At 36.6% G+C, this 20,250-nt stretch overlaps 1 protein-coding gene across 1 annotated transcript in view; it reads right to left on the bottom strand.

Annotated features, from left to right (window-relative positions):
* Nucleotides 1-12,006, bottom strand: part of LOC149798377 (proteolipid protein DM beta-like) — a 220,189-nt gene extending 208,183 nt beyond the window's left edge. The window contains exon 1 of the mRNA XM_089963553.1: nt 11,670-12,006. Within this exon, the coding sequence (XP_089819679.1) occupies nt 11,670-11,676 (7 nt within the window). The 5' untranslated portion in view covers nt 11,677-12,006. The remainder of the gene's footprint in view (nt 1-11,669) is intronic.
* Between the last annotated feature and the right edge of the window lie 8,244 nt (nt 12,007-20,250).

The following is a 20,250-nucleotide window of genomic DNA, read 5'->3' as shown; positions in this document are numbered from 1 at the left end:
GTGCTGAAGTTCCGTATGGTTTGAAACACGAAGAAACATTTTTAACAACCTCGGCTGTTTCTGAGAGATAGAAATATGCCTCGGGTGTATATTGGCGCAGTACTTCGCGGAAAAAATCATACAGCTTGTTTGCCTTGACTTATCCGCATAACTAAATATGTTACTTTACGATTGGATTGCATGCGCATTATGCGACGGCAGATAAGGATATTTGTTGGTTGGCTGCAGTTTGACTGGACTTATAAGTGAGTTTAGACGGTGCATCATCACGTTAACGATCTAAATTTTCAGATTAAGCAATCAAATACTGACAAGATCTTACATGCGTACTGCAGATCATATATTCATGAAATTCGGGGCATCATCATTCGGATTTAATTAGTAAAATAACTATTATCCGCTTGCAGTATGACATGCATAACACCTAAGATTGAATATCATACCACACTTACTGCGGTAACAACAAACAGCAATGCATTATGCGACATCAACTGAATATTATATCTACAGGTCATAAACTACGGCGTGAGGAATTATTGACAACAAATGCATTCGTCTTAACTTGCAAAATGCACTGTTCATATTTAGATACAACGTCAAAATACCGACACTGCAACAGAGGTCTCATGTAGTTCCACAAACACGACAGACCCTGGCCACAGTTGAATAGAATACTATTTTTGTGTACATTACTTCGACCAAGGAGAGCCAGGTATTCCTTTCAGCAAAGATCCCGGTCTATCCGGTTGTAAACTTCTGTTGGTGTATTACTTACAGTAATGCCTGCTAGTGATATCTTTTCACTTTTTTTTCTAAATTATTCATTATATGTTATCGATAATTGTATTTTGGACTCGACCTTATCAAAAATCAAGTTCATTTTCTGCCTGACACTGAATCATCGTTTTTTTTTGTATTATTATATATTCTGTAAACAACAAATACATAACTAATATTTTCTCTCTAAGTTTAATATGAGGATCATTATTAATTAAGTAAACATTTTTATCTTCGTCTGCGCCAGGGACATTGTGTTTTCCATTTTCTATATGATAATTTTAGTAACAGACCATCTAATTATAACTAAGATAAGTGGTGAAAAATAACATTATTGGAAACAGAGACATGGATTGACAGTGAAATTTGAATAAGGCTATAATCTTAGATTATATTATTGTGATTTTGGCATATCAGCACGACACGGGCCACCACAGGCACGTCAACACTTCCACCGTTAGATTTATTTTATAATACCACTAAAGTTTATTCAGAACTTTAATCATTAGGACTTGTGTTCGAAATTCTGGAATTATCTGAGATTTAATTCGCAATACCGTAAGTTATTTTTTCATTTTCACTTTGTATTCTAGAGAAATAAATTATTTGTTGAATTTTTACAAAAGTTGTTGCTTTACACGTAATGCACACCTTACTGCATTCAGGGTTATTGCAACATACAGAAGCTATTAATTATGCCTAATTTAGGCAGGTTGTCTTTAGGCCTTTAAGTAATGTCACTATTTATACCGGTATTGTTGGCATTTCCCTACATATTTATTTATACCGGCGTGGTTCGGCATTTCCCTACATTTTTATTTATACCGGTGTTTTTGGCATTTCCCTACATATTTAAGAATGCATATATCCTTTAAATTTAACTTTTTCTATTAAAAAGACTCTCGTTCGTAATTCAGTAAGATGTATAACCAAATGGTCAACAAATATATTTCGAGAACAGTTATTTAACTACAACAACAACAACAATAATAATAATAATAATAATAATAATAATCTTTATTTCACAAGGAGAACACAGTCATTAAAGACCAATCTGATACCTATGTTGTGCTACATTTTTAACAAGTTATGTTACTTCCACACATGCATGTATGCTCGTACAGGCACTAGGACTCGTATATATAGCTATAGCGGTTAGAAGGTACATATATGAACAATACAGTATACAAAGGTATATACATACAATGATAACAGTATGCATTGGAAGACATTTAATACATCACTGCAGCTGCTCAATAATGAATTTTGAATGAGGCTTTAAAAGAAGGGAGGAAATTTGAATTGCGTATCATCAGAGGCTTTAAAAGAAGGGAGGAAATTTGAATTGCGTATCACCAGAGGCTTTAAAAGAAGGGAGGAAATTTGAATTGAGCATCATCAGAGGCTTTAAAAGAAGGGAGGAAATTTGAATTGGTTATCATCAGTAGCTTTAAAAGAAGGAAAGAAATTTGAATTGCGTATCACCAGAGGCTTTAAAAGAAGGAAGGAAATTTGAATTGCGTATCACCAGAGGCTTTTAAAGAAGGGGGAAATTTGAATTGCGTATCATCAGAGGCTTTAAAAGAAGGGAGGAAATTTGAATTGCGTATCACCAGAGGCTTTAAAAGAAGGGAGGAAATTTGAATTTGCGATCATCAGATGCTTTAAAAGAAGGGAGGAAATTTGAATTGCGTATCATCAGAGGCTTTAAAAGAAGAGATGAAATTTGAATTGCGTATCATCAGAGGCTTTAAAAGAAGGGAGGAAATTTGAATTGCGTATCATCAGAGGCTTTAAAAGAAGGGAGGAAATTTTAAATTGCGCATCATCAGATGCTTTAAAAGAAGGGAGGAAATTTGAATTGCGAATCACCAGAGGCTTTAAAAGAAGGAAGGAAATTTGAATTGCGTATCACCAGAGGCTTTCAAAGAAGAGGGGAAATTTGAATTGCGTATCATCGGAGATAAGGAAATCCTAAAAGGTTGTTGTTGTTGTTGTTGTTGTTGTAGGGTTTAACGCCATTTTTCAGCACACGATAGGCTATACACAGCGGCCAGTATTAATGGTGGAGGAAGAACCCGGGTAAACCCCGGAAAGAACCACCGACCCACGAGAAGCTACTGACAAGCTTTCTCACATACCAACATTGGCCGAATCCAAGACTCGAACCCACGCAGACAGAGGTGAGATGGCAGTGATCCGTAACGGACAGCCCTTTAGACCACTCGGCCACTCGGGGCCCCTTCCTTAAAGGTAGGTGCTGATATAATGAAAGATCTTCTGAAACAGTTGGTTTTCGAATGTGGAATCTGGGGTTCGTTATGAGTTGTTGATTGGAGATTACGTTTCAGTATTTGATAATCTTTGTTTTATTAGGTTGTAGATTAACTTTGCAGTAAGATTGTTGAGAGACTTATATATCACGCAATAATACTTTATACAGTCTTGGCAAACTAAAGAAAATGTTTTGTTTTTTTTGATTTTTTTTTATGGTGAATAAAATGATTATGCAACAGTTTCCTTCCTGCAGACAAAAATGGTCAGTATCAATTTTGGAGTACAGGAATATTCTTTGTGACAATAACAGTCAGTATAAAACAGATGAACTAGAAAATTTCTAACTGAAGCAGGAAGACTCATTTTTGGAGCAATAGACTCTACGTTATATACCATAATTTTGGACCCCACCCCCAATGGAAAAGACTATAAATAAGGCGCTATAAAAACATGGTCGCTTTATTTAAGATACACCGTGGTGCGACTCCAAGATACACCGTGGTGCGACTCCAAGATACACCGTGGTGTGACTCCAAGATACCCGTGAGCCTTGTTTTTACCAATGTGTCCAGCATGTAAGTAATAGACAACATCGTGATAAATCTTGCCTCCAAACGCCTTTATTACGACTAACCTGTATCAAAAGTCATTTTACCAGAGTATACAAGTGAAAGAAATCTCCCATTGCAGAATAATAACAAACCACCACTGTATTCCGTTAAGTTATACTTAAATAGGAATTTAGAAATGTCCCAGAAAATTTCTATGAAGGTGAGAGATTAGTACGAATTTTACATTCAAGGCTTAAACAATGAGCTATTTAGAAATAAATTCCAATTAAACAATAGTTGTTCATAAGGTGAAACAAGAGCGGCTAAACATTTTCTTTAAGATTTGGTAACCCCTTGTAATCTCATCAAGCAAACGAGGTGATATTCAATCTGTTTTATGTCTTCAGACTTTCCTGGAATGACCTTTGGTGAGTATGTTTATGTATCTCACATACATCATCTGAGTTTAATTTAAAATCCACGTAATCCCCCCACCAACTCATCCCAGCACCATTTGTTTTTCGTAGCTTGTCTATTTGCATGTAGCAATGTTTTTCAGAATATGGTTTGCACGACTTTCTAGTAATATTTCTTTAGTTGTTGTCTTTTGTTCCTACACCAGTCAGATCCTCTCAGCGAGGATTAGTGTTCATGAAGAGTGAGCATGAAATAAGTTTAAGCTTATTGTTCAATCCTTTATTTAATAGGCCTAGCTGTCACGATGTTTGAAATAAATACTGTTTAAATCAACTATCCTGAACGAGCAGTGCAATCTTTCTAGCGCCAACATTGGCAGAGAAACGAGATATAGCATGATTTTGTAATTCTCTTTCCTGCGGCGGAGGCGGCAAACTTTTGTTCATGTTTTGGTTACGTGTTTGCAGCAGTTTTTTTTTTTTATTTTTCTTTTATCTCTTGATGGGTCTTCTTTATATTTGGGATTTCCCACAACAAATCAAAGACAATTCATTATGCGACATATTCATTCACCATGTTGACCTTATGCTTTTTTCACCATGTTGACATTAGGACCAATGTGACATACAAAGAGGATCGTCAATCCATTTCATTTCACACCGACCCTTGCCAATAGTATCTGTCGCTGATTCGATACAGCTGGAAGAAAGTGGGCAAACCAGATCACTCGTTGTATTTATCTAGCAAGACAGTTGTGAATAATCAGAAGTCTCCATAGGCAACGTTGTTGTTTTTGTTTGGGATTAACGCCATGTTCAGCGCATGATAGATCTTTCAGCCTCAGGACGACACATGCGGAAAACACTATTTCTGCTACATGTTTATAGGGTCAATGTGAAACTGTGTTGATGTTGGTTAGCGACGATAGGGCTTGACATGTATGCCCTGGAGATTTTAATTTGTTTGTTTTGATTTGCTTTTTTTATTTATTTCTTTTTGTTTGCGGTCTTTTGGGGCACTCATTTCACTACTACTACTACTACTACCACGAATACGAAGAAGAAAAAGAAGATGAAGAAGAGAGGAGAATAAGAAACATTTATTGTCAAATTAATTATTTCGTGTTGTTGCAAATAAAAGTTATGCTAAGAATGTTAAATATTATCGTACAACACACTATTCTAATGCATTCTTATCACGACTAAGTTAAACTGCGAAAAATCTGTTCGTGTAGTTTATATGTAGAGGAACGGTTGCCGCTGCTCTGTAACATCAATAACACATTACACGACTGTGAGATTTGTGTCTGATGATGTATTTACCATTCCCCACCTCCCTCCACCTCTATCTGTACCACCACCGCATAACCGTATTTCCTTATAATGCCACATACCTGTATTATCTAGAACAGTTATCGGATCACTTTTTACAAAACGTCAACAGTCAAGAGGATTAGATCATAAAAACAGGTCATCATCTTCAGCTGGTTATAGTGGCATAGCGCCGTGCAATTTTCCTTCAGTCTTTTTTTCTTAAAGTATACTTTCATTAATGATTTAGAAATAAGAATGTAAGCAAATTTTGTTATAGCAACATATAGAAATTTTTTTAATTATTTGTAAGATCGCTATTTACGGCAACAGCATTGGACTGGATACCATTCGCGATAGCTATATGTTAGAGAGCTTCGTGCCACGTGCAATTGTCGAGTTTACCATTTGCCTAAATGCTTTGCCGTTAGTATCAATCGTATTGTGCTCCAAAGTATAAAAAACAAAACAATATTTACACAAAAGCTAATATGATTATAAAAAACATAAATGTAAAATTAAAATAAAAAGTATGGTGAATGGAGTTGAGAGACCAACAGTGACATTTTCGCAGTTACATGTCGTACAACTTGAATACATACATCTTGACGGAAAATGCATTTTACCGATTGTACGGAAATAGTACAGGCACAGTTCATACTGTTAAGGCATATGATCCAAGCTGGATTATTACACCATGAATTTTGATCATACGACTTAAAATGAACACAGCAGAGATTATACTTTGTAATTAAGTGTAATTGCTGTTAGTAGATAGCTTACATTAAAGCAAAAATATGCCAAAAATTAGTGTAAAACTTCCAAAAAGATATATTACAGAGCATTTTAATTTTTGTAAACAACACACTACAGTGCTCATGTACTGAAACCGTAACGTCCATTGATATTATGGGTGAGTAACGTCATCTTTTCAACCACAAATGTAGAGCTTATGTTCCCATTTTGGATATGACAAAGCGCCTTATTACCACGTGACTTAACGTTGGACCAGATTTGGAAGCTTTTAATATATATATATATATATATATATATATATATATATATATATATATATATATATATATATATATATATATATATATGGTACAGCTAAATGGGACGACAACAACAACAACAAAAAGGAATAGCTGTTGTATAAAGTAGTTAGTATAGAAAATTAAAGTACCATAAAAATTAGATACGGCCATATTGAGACTAGAGATATATGGACAGTCTGCAAAGAAAGCTGTGAGACGGTCTTGGAAAAACATAAAAGTAGATATGAAAATGCTTAAATTTGAAAATTCCAACGGACAACCCTAATATCTCGTTTACTCAATCGAATTAATTTATTTTGTAAGTTTGTAGACTCTTTGGGAATTTGTATGGGAATTGAATTACATTACCTGCTATTCATTGATGTTTCGAGGACGCATCGACTATGACGACAAAATGAAGTCAAAACGTGTTCGGTGTGTGTGTGTGTGTGTGTGCGTGCGTGCGTGCGTGTGTGTGTGTGTGTGTGTGTGTGTGTGTGTGAGAGAGAGAGATTAAGTTAAATTTATATCTGACCAGACCTCACTTCGAAGGATCTTGGTTTTGTGAATATGTTTAATAATTGCAAAATGATGGGATAGAAAAATATAAAATAAAAATAACCGCGATAACATTTCTTAAAGATTTATCAGTAGCCAAATAATATGGTGCAATTTTATTATATTTTTACGTCTCGTCTCTTTTTTTTCTTCTCCATGCCAATACAACGAAATTTCAACTTGAGGTAGCGCAGCAGAGGTTATCAAAAGGGCAATGTAACGTGATAGGTTGTCTATGTTTGGTACTGTAACAACATGCACACATTAACTGCTGAGTGATTTTCGGCACTAGGTGCCTTTTCCAGCTGGCAGAATCATTTCTCATCTCAGAAAAAAAATGTTGCAAGGTATAATCTTGCTGAGAGATGGAGGCAAAATTTACAAATGGAGAAGATAAAAAAAAAAATAAAAAAACACACAAATACTCGTCAGCTACTGTATGGTATTGATATCATACAGGTTTACATGTACGAGCCTTTAACTTGAAGCTTATTTGCTATAATCACAGTTACCTCAAATCAAAAGGCCAAAATTTGCAGGAGTACCTGAGAGGAGTAAAGTCGTCACACTCAAAATTTTGACGTATTACTCGTTGGTAAATTTTCGGATACGTTTGATCTCGAAGTTCAAAGTCAACATTAAATTACAGTCTCTGACGTTAGATAGGGAGGAGACCAAATATAGGAAAGAAAAGTATATTACCTCGAAAATTCATTCTTAATTGCCCCTACCATCCACCCCTACCCAGCAAAATACATTCTTTATTTTCCCCCTACCATCCACCCCTATCTAGCATATTCAGGGTGGTGATATGTAAAGTTACGTTACATACAACACAAATGTTGGCACGGGTTAGTATTTCAGAATATTATTTTTGGGGCATTCAGATTACTGTTGTTTTCATTAGTTATTCACGATATACATAACATATTGGCAATGATTTGTAGAGTGTTTGGTGTATGTGTCTTACAAAGGATTACAGCCCATTGGAAATGGAATTATAAAAGCAATTAATTTTAATGTTCTCTTTATATAAGACATTGTCAAAATATTACGTTTATTTTTCAGGATTATACAGAAAAAGTCATGATAATAATTATATATATATATATATATATATATATATATATATATATATATATATATATATATATATATATATATATATGCTGATTTAAAAAAGGATCTATCGGCAAACTTCGTATGTCCAGGCGCATTATGCAATGGCAGATCTGGATCTTTGGTATTTGCAGATGGGTCCGATTTAAGCGTAAGAGTATACGGTAACATGAATCTGTTTTGAGAAATTATACATCAACAGTTGAGAAAGGAGGTCAAACGGAGAAAAATGATAATACACGGGCCTTAGGCTAATTCTACGCGAATGATCTTAATGGAAACGTATGTCCACAGGATGTGAGCACGCCTAACACCTTTGCTTATGGGGCCATGCTTTTCTATTTCTTTGTTTACTTTCAACTATGAAGAAGGGTTCTTAAAAAAAAAAAAGCCATCGACTGCCTGTAATTGGCTTTCAATCATTTACGATCAAAGGAGTGCTTCAAGACTGGTTTTAATCGAAAGGAATGGTTGCCTGATGTTTAAAAGGTGCAAGTGTGTAAACACATTCTATGGCTTCAATTAAGGCTACGCAGTCAGCTTAGCTTGGACCCTGACAAATTTCTAGTATGTGATTTTTATCCAGATATTATTGTTTACGAATGAAAGATATGGATATATTCGTGAAATAGGTGTCTCGGGCTTGTGTTGTTCTTGAATGCGAGGAGTGGCATGTACACCTCCCGGAACTTCACGGTGCGTAGAAAGTGAAATACTGATGGTCGTCTAGGAAGCCGAGCCAGCCACCCACAGATGTAGAGACGGGTTCTAGGCAGGTAGAATATCTCAAAAAACGGCCTGGATCACAAATATTTTGAATTGCACCAACTTGTTTAGTACATTGGTTTTTTTTCTTCTTCAGAATTATCACCTATGGAAAAATGGTTTGTGTCTGCACTGTGAACAGCACTTTGTTTCTAAATATTTGACCTTCGGACATGAAAAATGCAATTATATATTGGGCGATTATATATTGGTCGTTGGGGTGAATAAACTTCTTTTCCTATGAACTTACATTGAAATGTCAGGTCAAGTGATCTATATTTTTATGTTTTGTTTTACTACAGCTATCCAAAAATATGAACCTTTAGGACTTCGCTTGTGTAATTTTAATACGAATTTTTATATACTGAGCAAGTGGATACGGCATTTAATTCGTGCTTAAAAACTGCCATTTGTAGCCCAAGATTATAACAAATATTCAAAGATCACAAGAGGCTTTGCAAGATTAACTTGGAGTAAATGTACAAATGAATTCAGTGACAAAAAAGAGGCTAAACAAAGTAAACTTAAAGTAAGTATGCAAAAACACTGAGTGAACTTTATGCAATGTTCGCTTAACGCAAGTGTACAAAAACACTGAGTGATTATAAACGAGGCTGTGCAACGTCCACTTAACGCAAGTGTACAAAAACATTGAGTGATCATAAATGAGGCTGTGCGAGGTCCACTTAACGCAAGTGTACAAAAACACTGAGTGATCATAAATGAGGCTGTGCGAGGTCCACTTAACGCAAGTGTACAAAAACATTGAGTGATCATAAATGAGGCTGTGCGAGGTCCACTTAACGCAAGTGTACAAAATTTATTCAGTGAACTTAAATGAGGCTATGCAAGGTCCACTTAACGCAAGTGTACAATGAGTGATCATAAATGAGGCTGTGCGAGGTCCACTTAACGCAAGTGTACATTGAGTGATCATAAATGAGGCTGTGCGAGGTCCACTTAACGCAAGTGTACAAAAACATTGAGTGATCATAAATGAGGCTGTGCAACGTCCACTTAACGCAAGTGTACAAAAACATTGAGGGATCATAAACGAGACTGTGCAAGGTCCACTTAACGCAAGTGTACAAAAACACTGAGTGATCATAAATGAGGCTGTGCGAGGTGCACTTAACGCAAGTATACAAAAACATTGAGTGATCATAAACGAGGCTGTGCGAGGTCCACTTAACGCAAGTGTACAAAAACATTGAGTGATCGTAAATGAGGCTGTGCAAGGTCTACTTAACGCAAGTGTACAAAATTTATTCAGTGAACTTAAATGAGGCTATGCAAGTTCCACTTAACGCAAGTGTACAATGAGTGATCATAAATGAGGCTATGCAAGGTCAATACATTAAGCGAACTTAAATGAGGCTGTGGAATGTCACTTTCGCATTATGTCGATAATAGTACTAGTAATACAACATCAAGGTCAAATAAACTTCATCGATAACGTGATAAACGTTCGTTACTTGGGTGAACAGGTACGATGTTGCGTTAAATAATCGTTGTAACACACAAGTTCATTTACGTTTTCCACGTCATTGTTGTGCTCATTACCTCTTATATATGATTATGGATAACGGCAGTTGCTGCCCGAAATTCACGTTGAATACCATTGGTAAATTTCGTGCTAACAAATAGTCTAGTCCTATCTTTTGATTCTGTAATATCGCATAATTTCTTCCTTTAAAATATTAGCTATTTTTTCTTCTTATAGAAACCCTTTTGCATTTCTTTGCCTAGAATCAAGGGACCAGAGTGTTCAGCTAAGTGGTTCTGATTCTTAGTCTTGGGTTAATTATACTTTTTGGCATTCTATCAATCAATCTGTGTTGAAGTGTTCAAGTGTCTAAATTACGCATTAAGCTAAGGTATGCATAGGATGTTGCGAAATCTGGCTGCATATCAAAATATACACATAAATGAAACCGTTTATTAAACTCTGGATGAGTTTCAAAGACAATGATACTTCCACAGTCAAGAAATTTCTGAGGTTTTATTAGAAACGGATTCGCATCAAAGCTGCCATCGTGGGACAGTGATATATATCTATGAACAACAGAGAGGGAAGAGGAAGAGATACATCCCAGTTTACGGGAAAATAATAAATATACCATGGAATCATCTCCTACATGCAAAACGTTCTTGTTTGTTATGAATATGTCATCTACTCACATTTGTTAAAATTAAAATATTACGGGAGCATACTCACTAAAAATAAACATGTTCTGACTAGTCATTCGGGATTTAACATTTTAAACGGGGTTCATACACTCGTACAGTGTACACAAGAAAAAGGAGAAATCTATATTTCCCAGCCTCAGCAAAATGTAGTCAGAATGATCTGCCACCACCACCACCACCACCCCACCAGCCCCTGGACCCTGGAACCACCTTTATAGAAATAGTCCAATATTTGCTAAAGATCTCTTGAAGGGGTTTTTAAGTTTTGCCATGTGAAAGCAAACGTATGGGTAAAGGATGGACTGACAGAGAATTCAACATGGCGAAAATGAAGAATTGCGCGTAGCAAAAGGGCCCATCTGGGACCACAGTTTAAGGGCCCATCTATCTGGGACCATAGTTTAAGGGCACATACGGGACCATAATTTAACAAGTGTACCTATTTTTTAATCACTTGAATAGTTTTGAAGTTATGCTCCTGAAACAGAAAGTGTGAGTGATGGATATATGTACAAACGAATAAAAATGACAAAAATGTGTTGAAAGTGTTGAATTCTGAACAGCAAAAGGCATATCTGAACCAATGATATAACAATTCACACAATTTCCCAGATGATAAGAAAGACACAAATAAAAATGTAAAAATGTATTAAAAAAACGATACTTACTACACATGGATTTCTTCCTAAATCCAACAGTTTAGAACAAGCGAAAGGTTTATAAAACCTGTAATATATTTATAAGGCCACTGTCTCAAAAACTGCTACTTTGCTCTCATTCTACATTATCAACAGGCATAAATTCTGTTCAGTACTAGCTCCCACATATTCTTATCATGCTGTCGTGTTCATGATATTTAAACACATCACCTTGTTGGAATACGTGGTAAAGCGTCCAGTATTGGCCCTCCCGTGGAAACAACGCATTAAGTCGCGCGCTTCTTGCGAGAGCCTCGTAATGATTCGTAGATTGTCTTCTAAAGACTCAAGCATCTACTGTTGAAGCTTTCTGCGGCTTACAACTGTAAGGTATGATTGCATGATGAATGACTGAAATTCCATCCCGACTTACTGAGACTGATATCCTATTTCTCATCAAAACAGCGGAATAGGTGTTCAAGATGACATAAGCTGTCGGGATTATGGAAGGCATCCAGAATAATATTTACACAGCAGTGAGAGCGAAGACTGAAGGTGATCACTCTTTTCTCCGCTTTCACTGAAAAGTGCGTGCCGCCTTTTGCCCTAAAAAAAAACGTTATACAAGATTGCTGACAAGTCATACAAGATCGCCAACAAGTCATACAATACCGCTACTTAATCATTTTATCTAAACTTGTGACTGATGAGCCACGATTGAAAACACGAAATAATTATAACAATAGAAACTTGTAAATGCTGATAATATTGATAAATAAATTTAGAAAACCGAATATATATATTTTTCCAGCACTGAGTGATCGTGTCATACAATACATTCCACAGAAAATTCACCGAACTGTTACTGCTAAAACCATGTGAGAAAGCTTGCCAGAAGCTTCTCGTGGGTCGGTGGTTCTTTCCGGGGTTTTCCCGGGTTCTTCCTCCACCATTAATACTGGCCGCCATGTATAGCCTATCTTGTGCTGAAAAATGACGTTAAACCCTACAACAACAACAACAACAACTGCTAAAACCTGTTAAGTATTAAAAAAAAACAGCTTCTTTACATGCACACTATTTCAGACTGCAGATCAAGTTTGAGTGTGACCAAAATGAATTACACAGTCCGTATTTTAAAAACAAGGACTGTGCGAATAGTGTGGCTTGAAACTTTGTCTTTCTCGAAACAAAATTTGTATTTGAATCCGACACTAAAACTATATTTAATACTTTACACATTCCTTTACCAAACAAATATATGGAAGACCGTCAAGCACAGTTTTTACTTTCTTTCTTTAACTCTTTGTTTTATTGGAAATTGCTGCGTGTCTCTCTTTCTATTAAAATAACGTTGTTTTAGCATCGCAATATTGATGATACAACAATCGTGCACTTTATTTTTATTTTTGTATTCATATGACACAAAATGCATAGACAACACATATACAATGCAGAGTCCTTGCATCACATAGCTTCATCACATGTTCTTAATTTGTTCTGTTCACTGCGTCAGCCTCCATAAAATGACTGACTTTAAGGAAAAATTTCTGAATATGGCGGCCATGGTTTTGAGCCCAGACGGCAGTGATATGATGTTGACCGTGCTTTTTCTAAACTTTTATTACAAGATGCATAAGTAGTGCTAGAGAAAAAGAGAATCCATTTCTCATTAATATGTGTGGCCACATGTAACAAAGTAATAAGTAAAAACGCAATAAGTAAATAAGTAATTAGTATAAAAAAGTAACAAAGCTGAAAGCAATGACTTGGACTGCTAAGCGTTGTCATAAAAGAAGCTAAAACTGTTAGAATATTACACTTACTACCAAAAGAGTGACTTAAAGTTAGTATATTTATTACTATGAGTATCCTATATAAAACAACAAGTTAAGAGGGAGAACACTATTCGTGCGTAGGGTGGATGATTTTTTAAAGTTTTTAAACCGGGTCATTTACAAAAAAAAAAAACAAAAACAAACCATTAATAAAATTAATATATACTGTGTGATTGTACCATATATTTCCGTGTTATGGGTGAAAAACGTGTTTAAGACCTCTGAAACGACGCCAGATATTACAGTTTCAAACATACTGTCGGCATAATCGACCTAAACGGATCCGCCTATTTTTAACTGACTAACATAAATATATCAGTAGCCCCCTCCCCCAAACCTTTTCTAATGCATAAATAATTTTACAGATTTATTGGCGTGTATGTTCCTCTTAAAACATTAAAGATTGATTTCCTTAGCGATATACAACTCTTTGAATGTGTGGCAAAATATTAAAATATGTTATTTATATTTTAAACAATTAAGCCTGCGTGATGTATTCAGTTTGATTGTGATCGAAAATTTAACACTAATTTGTACCTCCTCTCAAGAGATTGAATTTTGCAAGCTGCATTGAAATTTTCTGATTTTCGGAAAGGGTAAGAAAAAAGAAAAGAGTATTTTCATGTCTTAACTGTGAAGCTATGTTGGCTACTACTACTTCAAGCGGGGCCCCGAGTGGCCGAGTGGTCTAAAGCGCTCACCGTTCCAGATCACTACCATCTCACCTCTGTCTGCGTGGGTTCGAGTCCAAGGCTCGGCTATCGTGGGTACGTGGGAAAGCCTGCCAGTAGCTTCTCGTGGGTCGATGGTTCTTCCTTGGGTTTTCCAGGGTTCTTCTTCCACCAGTTATACTAGCCGCCATGTATAGCCTACAGTGTGCTGAAAAATGGCGTTAAACCCTAGAACAACAACTACTTCAAGCAATGCATGACAGTCTGAACACTTCTAACATTTTAAGACACATTAAAAAATAAGTCAGAATAGTTAACTTAACAAAAAATTGCAAAGTCACTTGATTGTAATTTATTTCCACTATTAATGTACTATCCATCTTTTCGACCCGCAAGTCTTTTGACATTTCAATGATACTTCGATTGTTTTCTTCAAAAGATAAATATTCCTTTGACTGACTTAGGACAGACCTAATTACCAGAGCTGAATATTAAATGACCTATGATTTACTGGGAAGCTATTGGCTGGGAAGCTATTGGCATAGTTAGTCCCAAACAACCTTAGTTATACGACACGTTAACTACGGCTGTTATATGTATTGCAGTGGCTGGGGTCCCTGATAACCAAAAATAGAATTACAAGTGCAGAAGACGTGCAGGTGTTTACTTCTGGGCGTGAACGCTATTCTTTCTCGTACACACCAAAGACTCGCACACAAGTAGCACTATTAATTAATTCGGTACCTGGACGTTTCGCCCCATGGACGTTTCGGCCAAAGACATTTCGCCCCACATGGTACATGGACGTTTCGCCCCATGGACGTTTCGGCCCAGGACATTTCGCCCCACATTAATGGAAATATCGGACATTTATAGAAATTCATCAGCATTACACCACGTTCATTTTACTTTAAAATGATCAAAAATATAATTAAGTGTCCCATGTGATCTGAATTCTTTGGCATTATTCTAAATAGTTAAAGAGACGGTCTGCTCCAGTCGGGAGAAGTACAATTAAATAAAGTATGGACTCTCACTCTCAGTACGATGGTAAATGCAAGAAACGACACACATCATCAATCATACAAAACAATATGGTGTATTTGTCGTTTAAATATAATACACCGTTTATTCGCCCAAATTCCAAATTAAATTTAAAATAAAAATCCCAAATTAAATTTAAAATAATGAAACAATGAAAAATTATCATTGGATGGATTGTATCCAATAAGAAAATATAATAATAAAACATGGATAATTTGATTTAGTGGCTGTCCCTTCCTCTAGCCACGGTGAACTTGAAATTATGGAGAGGGATTTCGAGTAAGGTGAAAAAAAAAAACGGACGAGGAAGAGCAACCCTATAGATTACACTAGGGAAATACATAAATACCCCGACAAAATTTTTAAATTTTTCGTTCGAAAATCTTTTATAAAGTAAACAAACGACATACCTTTGGAGAAAACATGCACATATAAAACAACTTTATTTTTTTATAAGTAGGGGTGCATCTGTCTGGTGTCATAAAAAGAAAAAAATGTTCTGGCGTTCACTATTGCTCCCAGCAAGTGTTCAAAGGACTTAATTACAGCCAGGTAACTTCTTTGATCTTCATATTTAAATAATCTACTAAATGTGGTATCAAGTTAATTAAGCTGCAGCTAGGGTTTTGAGTAAGTCGTATAAGCTTTTATGAAAAGGAAATTACAATTTAGCACAGGTGTTATGGCGTTCACTAATAACAAAAACAATGACATATAAATAAACAACGTTTGATCTTAGTATATCAAAATCTGAGTTTTAGGATAAAAATTATGATTCTTCAAGTGCATTGTCCGACAGATATAGAAGCTCGTGCACGTGTTTGCATGGAAATTTATCAGTGGCTCTATAAATTGTATTTTTCTTTTCTTTCTTGGTACTAGTTGTTTTAATATCACGTAAATCAATAGATCGAACAATGTCTTCGTGCATTTACTGCAGAAAACCAGTTACCCGTCGTCAGCAAGCCATAGATTGGTGTAATGCTTGTGAATTTCTATAAATGTCCGATATTTCCATTGATGTGGGGCGAAATGTCCTGGGCCGAAACGTCCATGGGGCGAAACGTCCATAATCCATTAATTCAAGCTGTAAAATTTTTAGGAAACTTCTAACGAGTATCCATCGATCCTAATGATCGGTTTTCCGGGTACCCGATCAAAAGGAAATGTATTCAAACCTGAAGTTAAGTCCATACTTTTTAAAATCACAGTACCCTATAAATATCACCACCTAATATCATCTGGTACAAAGTCCAAGAATTTATAATCATTGTCTGACAAAGTTCTGAAATCCCCTCGTAAGTAACGCTTTGATTACACGTTTGTGAAATCTATTAAAGGTTGCAACTGAACACACGTCAGTTGTGCCGCAAGATCAAATAACGACCCTCTGTTACTTGCCACTGTACCACACTTGTGCTCAATCAAAGGATTGTCACGTGGGAAAAGAAGCTGTACGATTACGGTCAAACAGTTACTGGAAGAGGCAGACCCTTGCTTGGCACAGAACAGGTACATGTATTCGCGGCTCAATGAAACGGACTGTCACGTGGGAAAACAAGCACTGGGGTTAAGGTCAAATATTTACTGAAAGATGCAGACCTCTGCTTGTTACCGTAAATGTACATGTATTTGCAGCTCAGTGAAACGGATTGTCACCTTGAGAAAAAAAAAGAGTGCAGAAAACTTGTATGTGGTAAACTTGTACCCTATGACTCATTTTGTTACCAGAGTTTATATCAACGGGCCGGTACCCGAATTACCAATAGCATCTTTAATATTCAGGGGCAGTTTACATTGTCTCAACGCACCAAAAGCAGGCGTTAGAGGTGTTTTAAAATACTGAACGGTGGGTAGGGACAGAGTGGTCTAAAGTGGTCGCTTTCGCCGATCACTGCCACCTCACCTCTGCCCACGTAGGTTCGAGTCAGTTTTTATGTGAGAAAGCTGCCAGTAGCTTCCCGTAGGCCGATGGTTCTTACGGGGTTTTCCAGGTTCTTCTTCCACGAATTATACTGGACTCCATGTATAGCCTATCCTGCGCTGAGAAATGGCATTAAACCCAAACCAACAACAACAGCAGTTCAACTGTCATCAGGCTCCCCCCCCCCCCGACATTTTGCTTAATTTCACAGACGATCATTGTCGCAGTTGCATACCACAGGGTATGGTCATACATTAACAGGTATCAAATCATTTACTTATTTCTGCAGATTTCTGGCACGACTTCCGTATGTTGTGCCTGATTTATTACTTTTCAATGGAATACATGGAGTTGTTTAAACGGTCCGTGGTCGACATCTACTTGATGCATATGTAACCTCACAGGTGGTTACAAATGAATTGCTGTAATCCTCTCTGATACGTGTCTGTTGTTGATGGGCACAGGTTGTCGAATAAGCCTCCTTGACGTGCCTATACAGAACTTACAGAGTCATAATAGTAATTTAACAAATTACTTTTTCAAACAATAATGCCCTATCAGGAAGTTAAGGTTGGCCTTAGCTGAAAGCATCTTCTGAAATTAAGAGAATAGCATGAAATGATTGCGGGGCGCTTTGAGGCTTTCTCGGACAAATTTAACTGGAATTGTCCCCTCAAACCCAATGTAATCTGCTTAAAAAGACCAAATGAAAGAACATCCCTGGTCACATTAAAGTTATGCAATTTAGAGTTTGCACAAATACAAAAGATCGGTGGAATATATCCATTCATCACAGCCATTCTATCAATTTAAGTGGCTGTGGATTCCGCATTGCAAAAGCAGCTGTCAGAATTGCTTCCAGCATGGTTGTGAAAAGAGTGGTCGATGGAAAAATTCCCGTCCTTTCATCTCGTAAACGAATAATTAAAAATGGGGTGGGTGGGGAAAGAGGCTTTTGATTATCCCCTTGGCCTCAAAAGCCGGGTTGGGATTTCCAACGGGTATTTATATGGGTTGAACTCGCATTGATGATTTCCCTGCGCAGGGAAAACTGGTGTCTTCAATCAGGATTGAACAACAGGACATGGGACTCAATGTATCGGATGCCTGGTGACACCCAAATATCTTTTATAATAACAATTTGATTTGTACACGCCGGCACCACCACTTTAAGTTGTTGATTAATCATTCAACACTGTCATTACAAACCCAGCTGGACGGTCCCATATGTGGACATCTTTGTTGATAAAGTGTTGCTTCCACTCGAATATTCACCAACTCTGCAAATGCTTTTCCAATGGCAATTTTATGTATTTGATAATTCGTCTCAGGCTTATTGCACCACATGTTATGACACCAAAGACCAACAGTGTTCCGACTGTAACTGTCTCCTTTTGCCCCCGTATCGTGCCATATTTTCTTTAAAAAATTCTTGACTCGATGGAACAAAGCGGAGGATGTTTTGAGTGTAGTAAATCTGTCTCCAGATTGGTTATTGAACAGCGTCATTCCAACAACAATCTCGTAACAACAAGTTTGACCCCTCCCCCCATCTGTTGGTATCACTCAACAAAAAAAGGAATATATATATATATATATATATATATATATATATATATATATATATATAGATAGATAGATAGATAGATAGATAGATAGATAGATAGGCACAATGCATAACGGAAAAAGTGTGGAGATTCTGCACAGGCAAGCCTTGAAATACTTGCAAATTGTAAATTATGGCAGGTCAAGAATCTGGCAGGAAACAGATACAGATATCTCGTTAGATTTCATGTGTATTTTCTAAAATCAAGGATGAAAAGATGAAAAGAGTCTGATAAATCTCAAGATTAGTGATGCTGGTCATAATTTTATGATACACAATAAAAGACGAGACATGGACCTAGAATAAGACTGAAACCCACCCAGATTATTTACATCCAGAAATGCTCATATCAAAATAAATCAAAGGTAATGGTCCAAGGCAAGCCTGTTCAAATGAAAATAAAATAAAACCCCGAACAAATAAGATGTTTACTAGTAAACATTTGACCACCCACCCCAGCGAAAAGAAGCACATTGAGAGTAGCTAACAATACATAGATTGGTATAGGAGAAAGTATAAGTCATTCAAGCCTGAAAATTCGGTCATGGTAAACTATTTTTAGTATGCACGAATGAACTACTTCTGGTATGCACCTTGAGACACATCCACATGCGAATTTTCATGAGTGTAGGTGCAATGAGGTGCAATACATTACAAGTTTGATGAAAAAAAGCCAAAACCACAAACATCATTCAAGCACGAAATTGATCAGACCGACTTATTTCGATATGGCCGAGTTACCCTCCTCAAGGTGCAGGCAGATGCAAGTTTCACGACTGTGCATAAGACTGGATCGAAAAATACTGCACAATATCAAAAAGTGGAAAACACTGCTCAGTGTGAAAATTTGGTCACAGTTACATAGGTTTTGTAGGGATACTTGGCATGAAATGCATTCATAATTCTGAAAATAATTTCTATCAAAAAGTGACCCATGAGGGTTAACATCAGCCTTGTCCAATTTATTGTCGTTGCAAAATCTGCAGTTAGAATCAAAACATAAACAAAAAGTAGAGTGTTAAGATGTTTAAAACATCATAATTGCTGAGTTTCTAGCAGTGTGTGTGTGTGTGATTTTGGATTTTTAACGTAGCTTTCAAAAAGTTTCAGTCATATTGCTACGATGTATGCAGTGTGGCAGTTAAGTGATATCGAACAATGGGGCATCATGCCGCAGACACATAGCATGATGTCCCACCCTGTCATATTATCCCGACACCAGGCCGACCAGTCCTAACACTAACCTCTTAATGCTGAGCTCCAAGCGAGGCAGCTGTGTGTACCATTTTTGTAAGTCTTTGGTATGACTCAGCTGAGAATCGAACCCACAACAAACCGGATCCGAGGTGGACGCTCTAACCACTAGTTTCTAGCAGTAAAATCATTAGACAATATTTTGTATGCCAGGAGATGAGTGTAGAAAAATCTCTTAATGGTGTAAAGATGTTTAGGCAAGAAGGCTAGGGTCTGCATGTTTAGTCCATGATCAAAGCATTGCTTTCATACACGTGACCTTTACTCCAAGATC

The sequence above is a fragment of the Sinohyriopsis cumingii genome, chromosome 6 (genome assembly GCF_028554795.1).
Source record: "Sinohyriopsis cumingii isolate HCF-2022 chromosome 6, ASM2855479v2, whole genome shotgun sequence".
In the NCBI taxonomy this organism is placed as follows: Eukaryota; Metazoa; Mollusca; class Bivalvia; order Unionida; family Unionidae; genus Sinohyriopsis; species Sinohyriopsis cumingii.
This window is presented reverse-complemented; position numbering and strand designations above follow the sequence as displayed.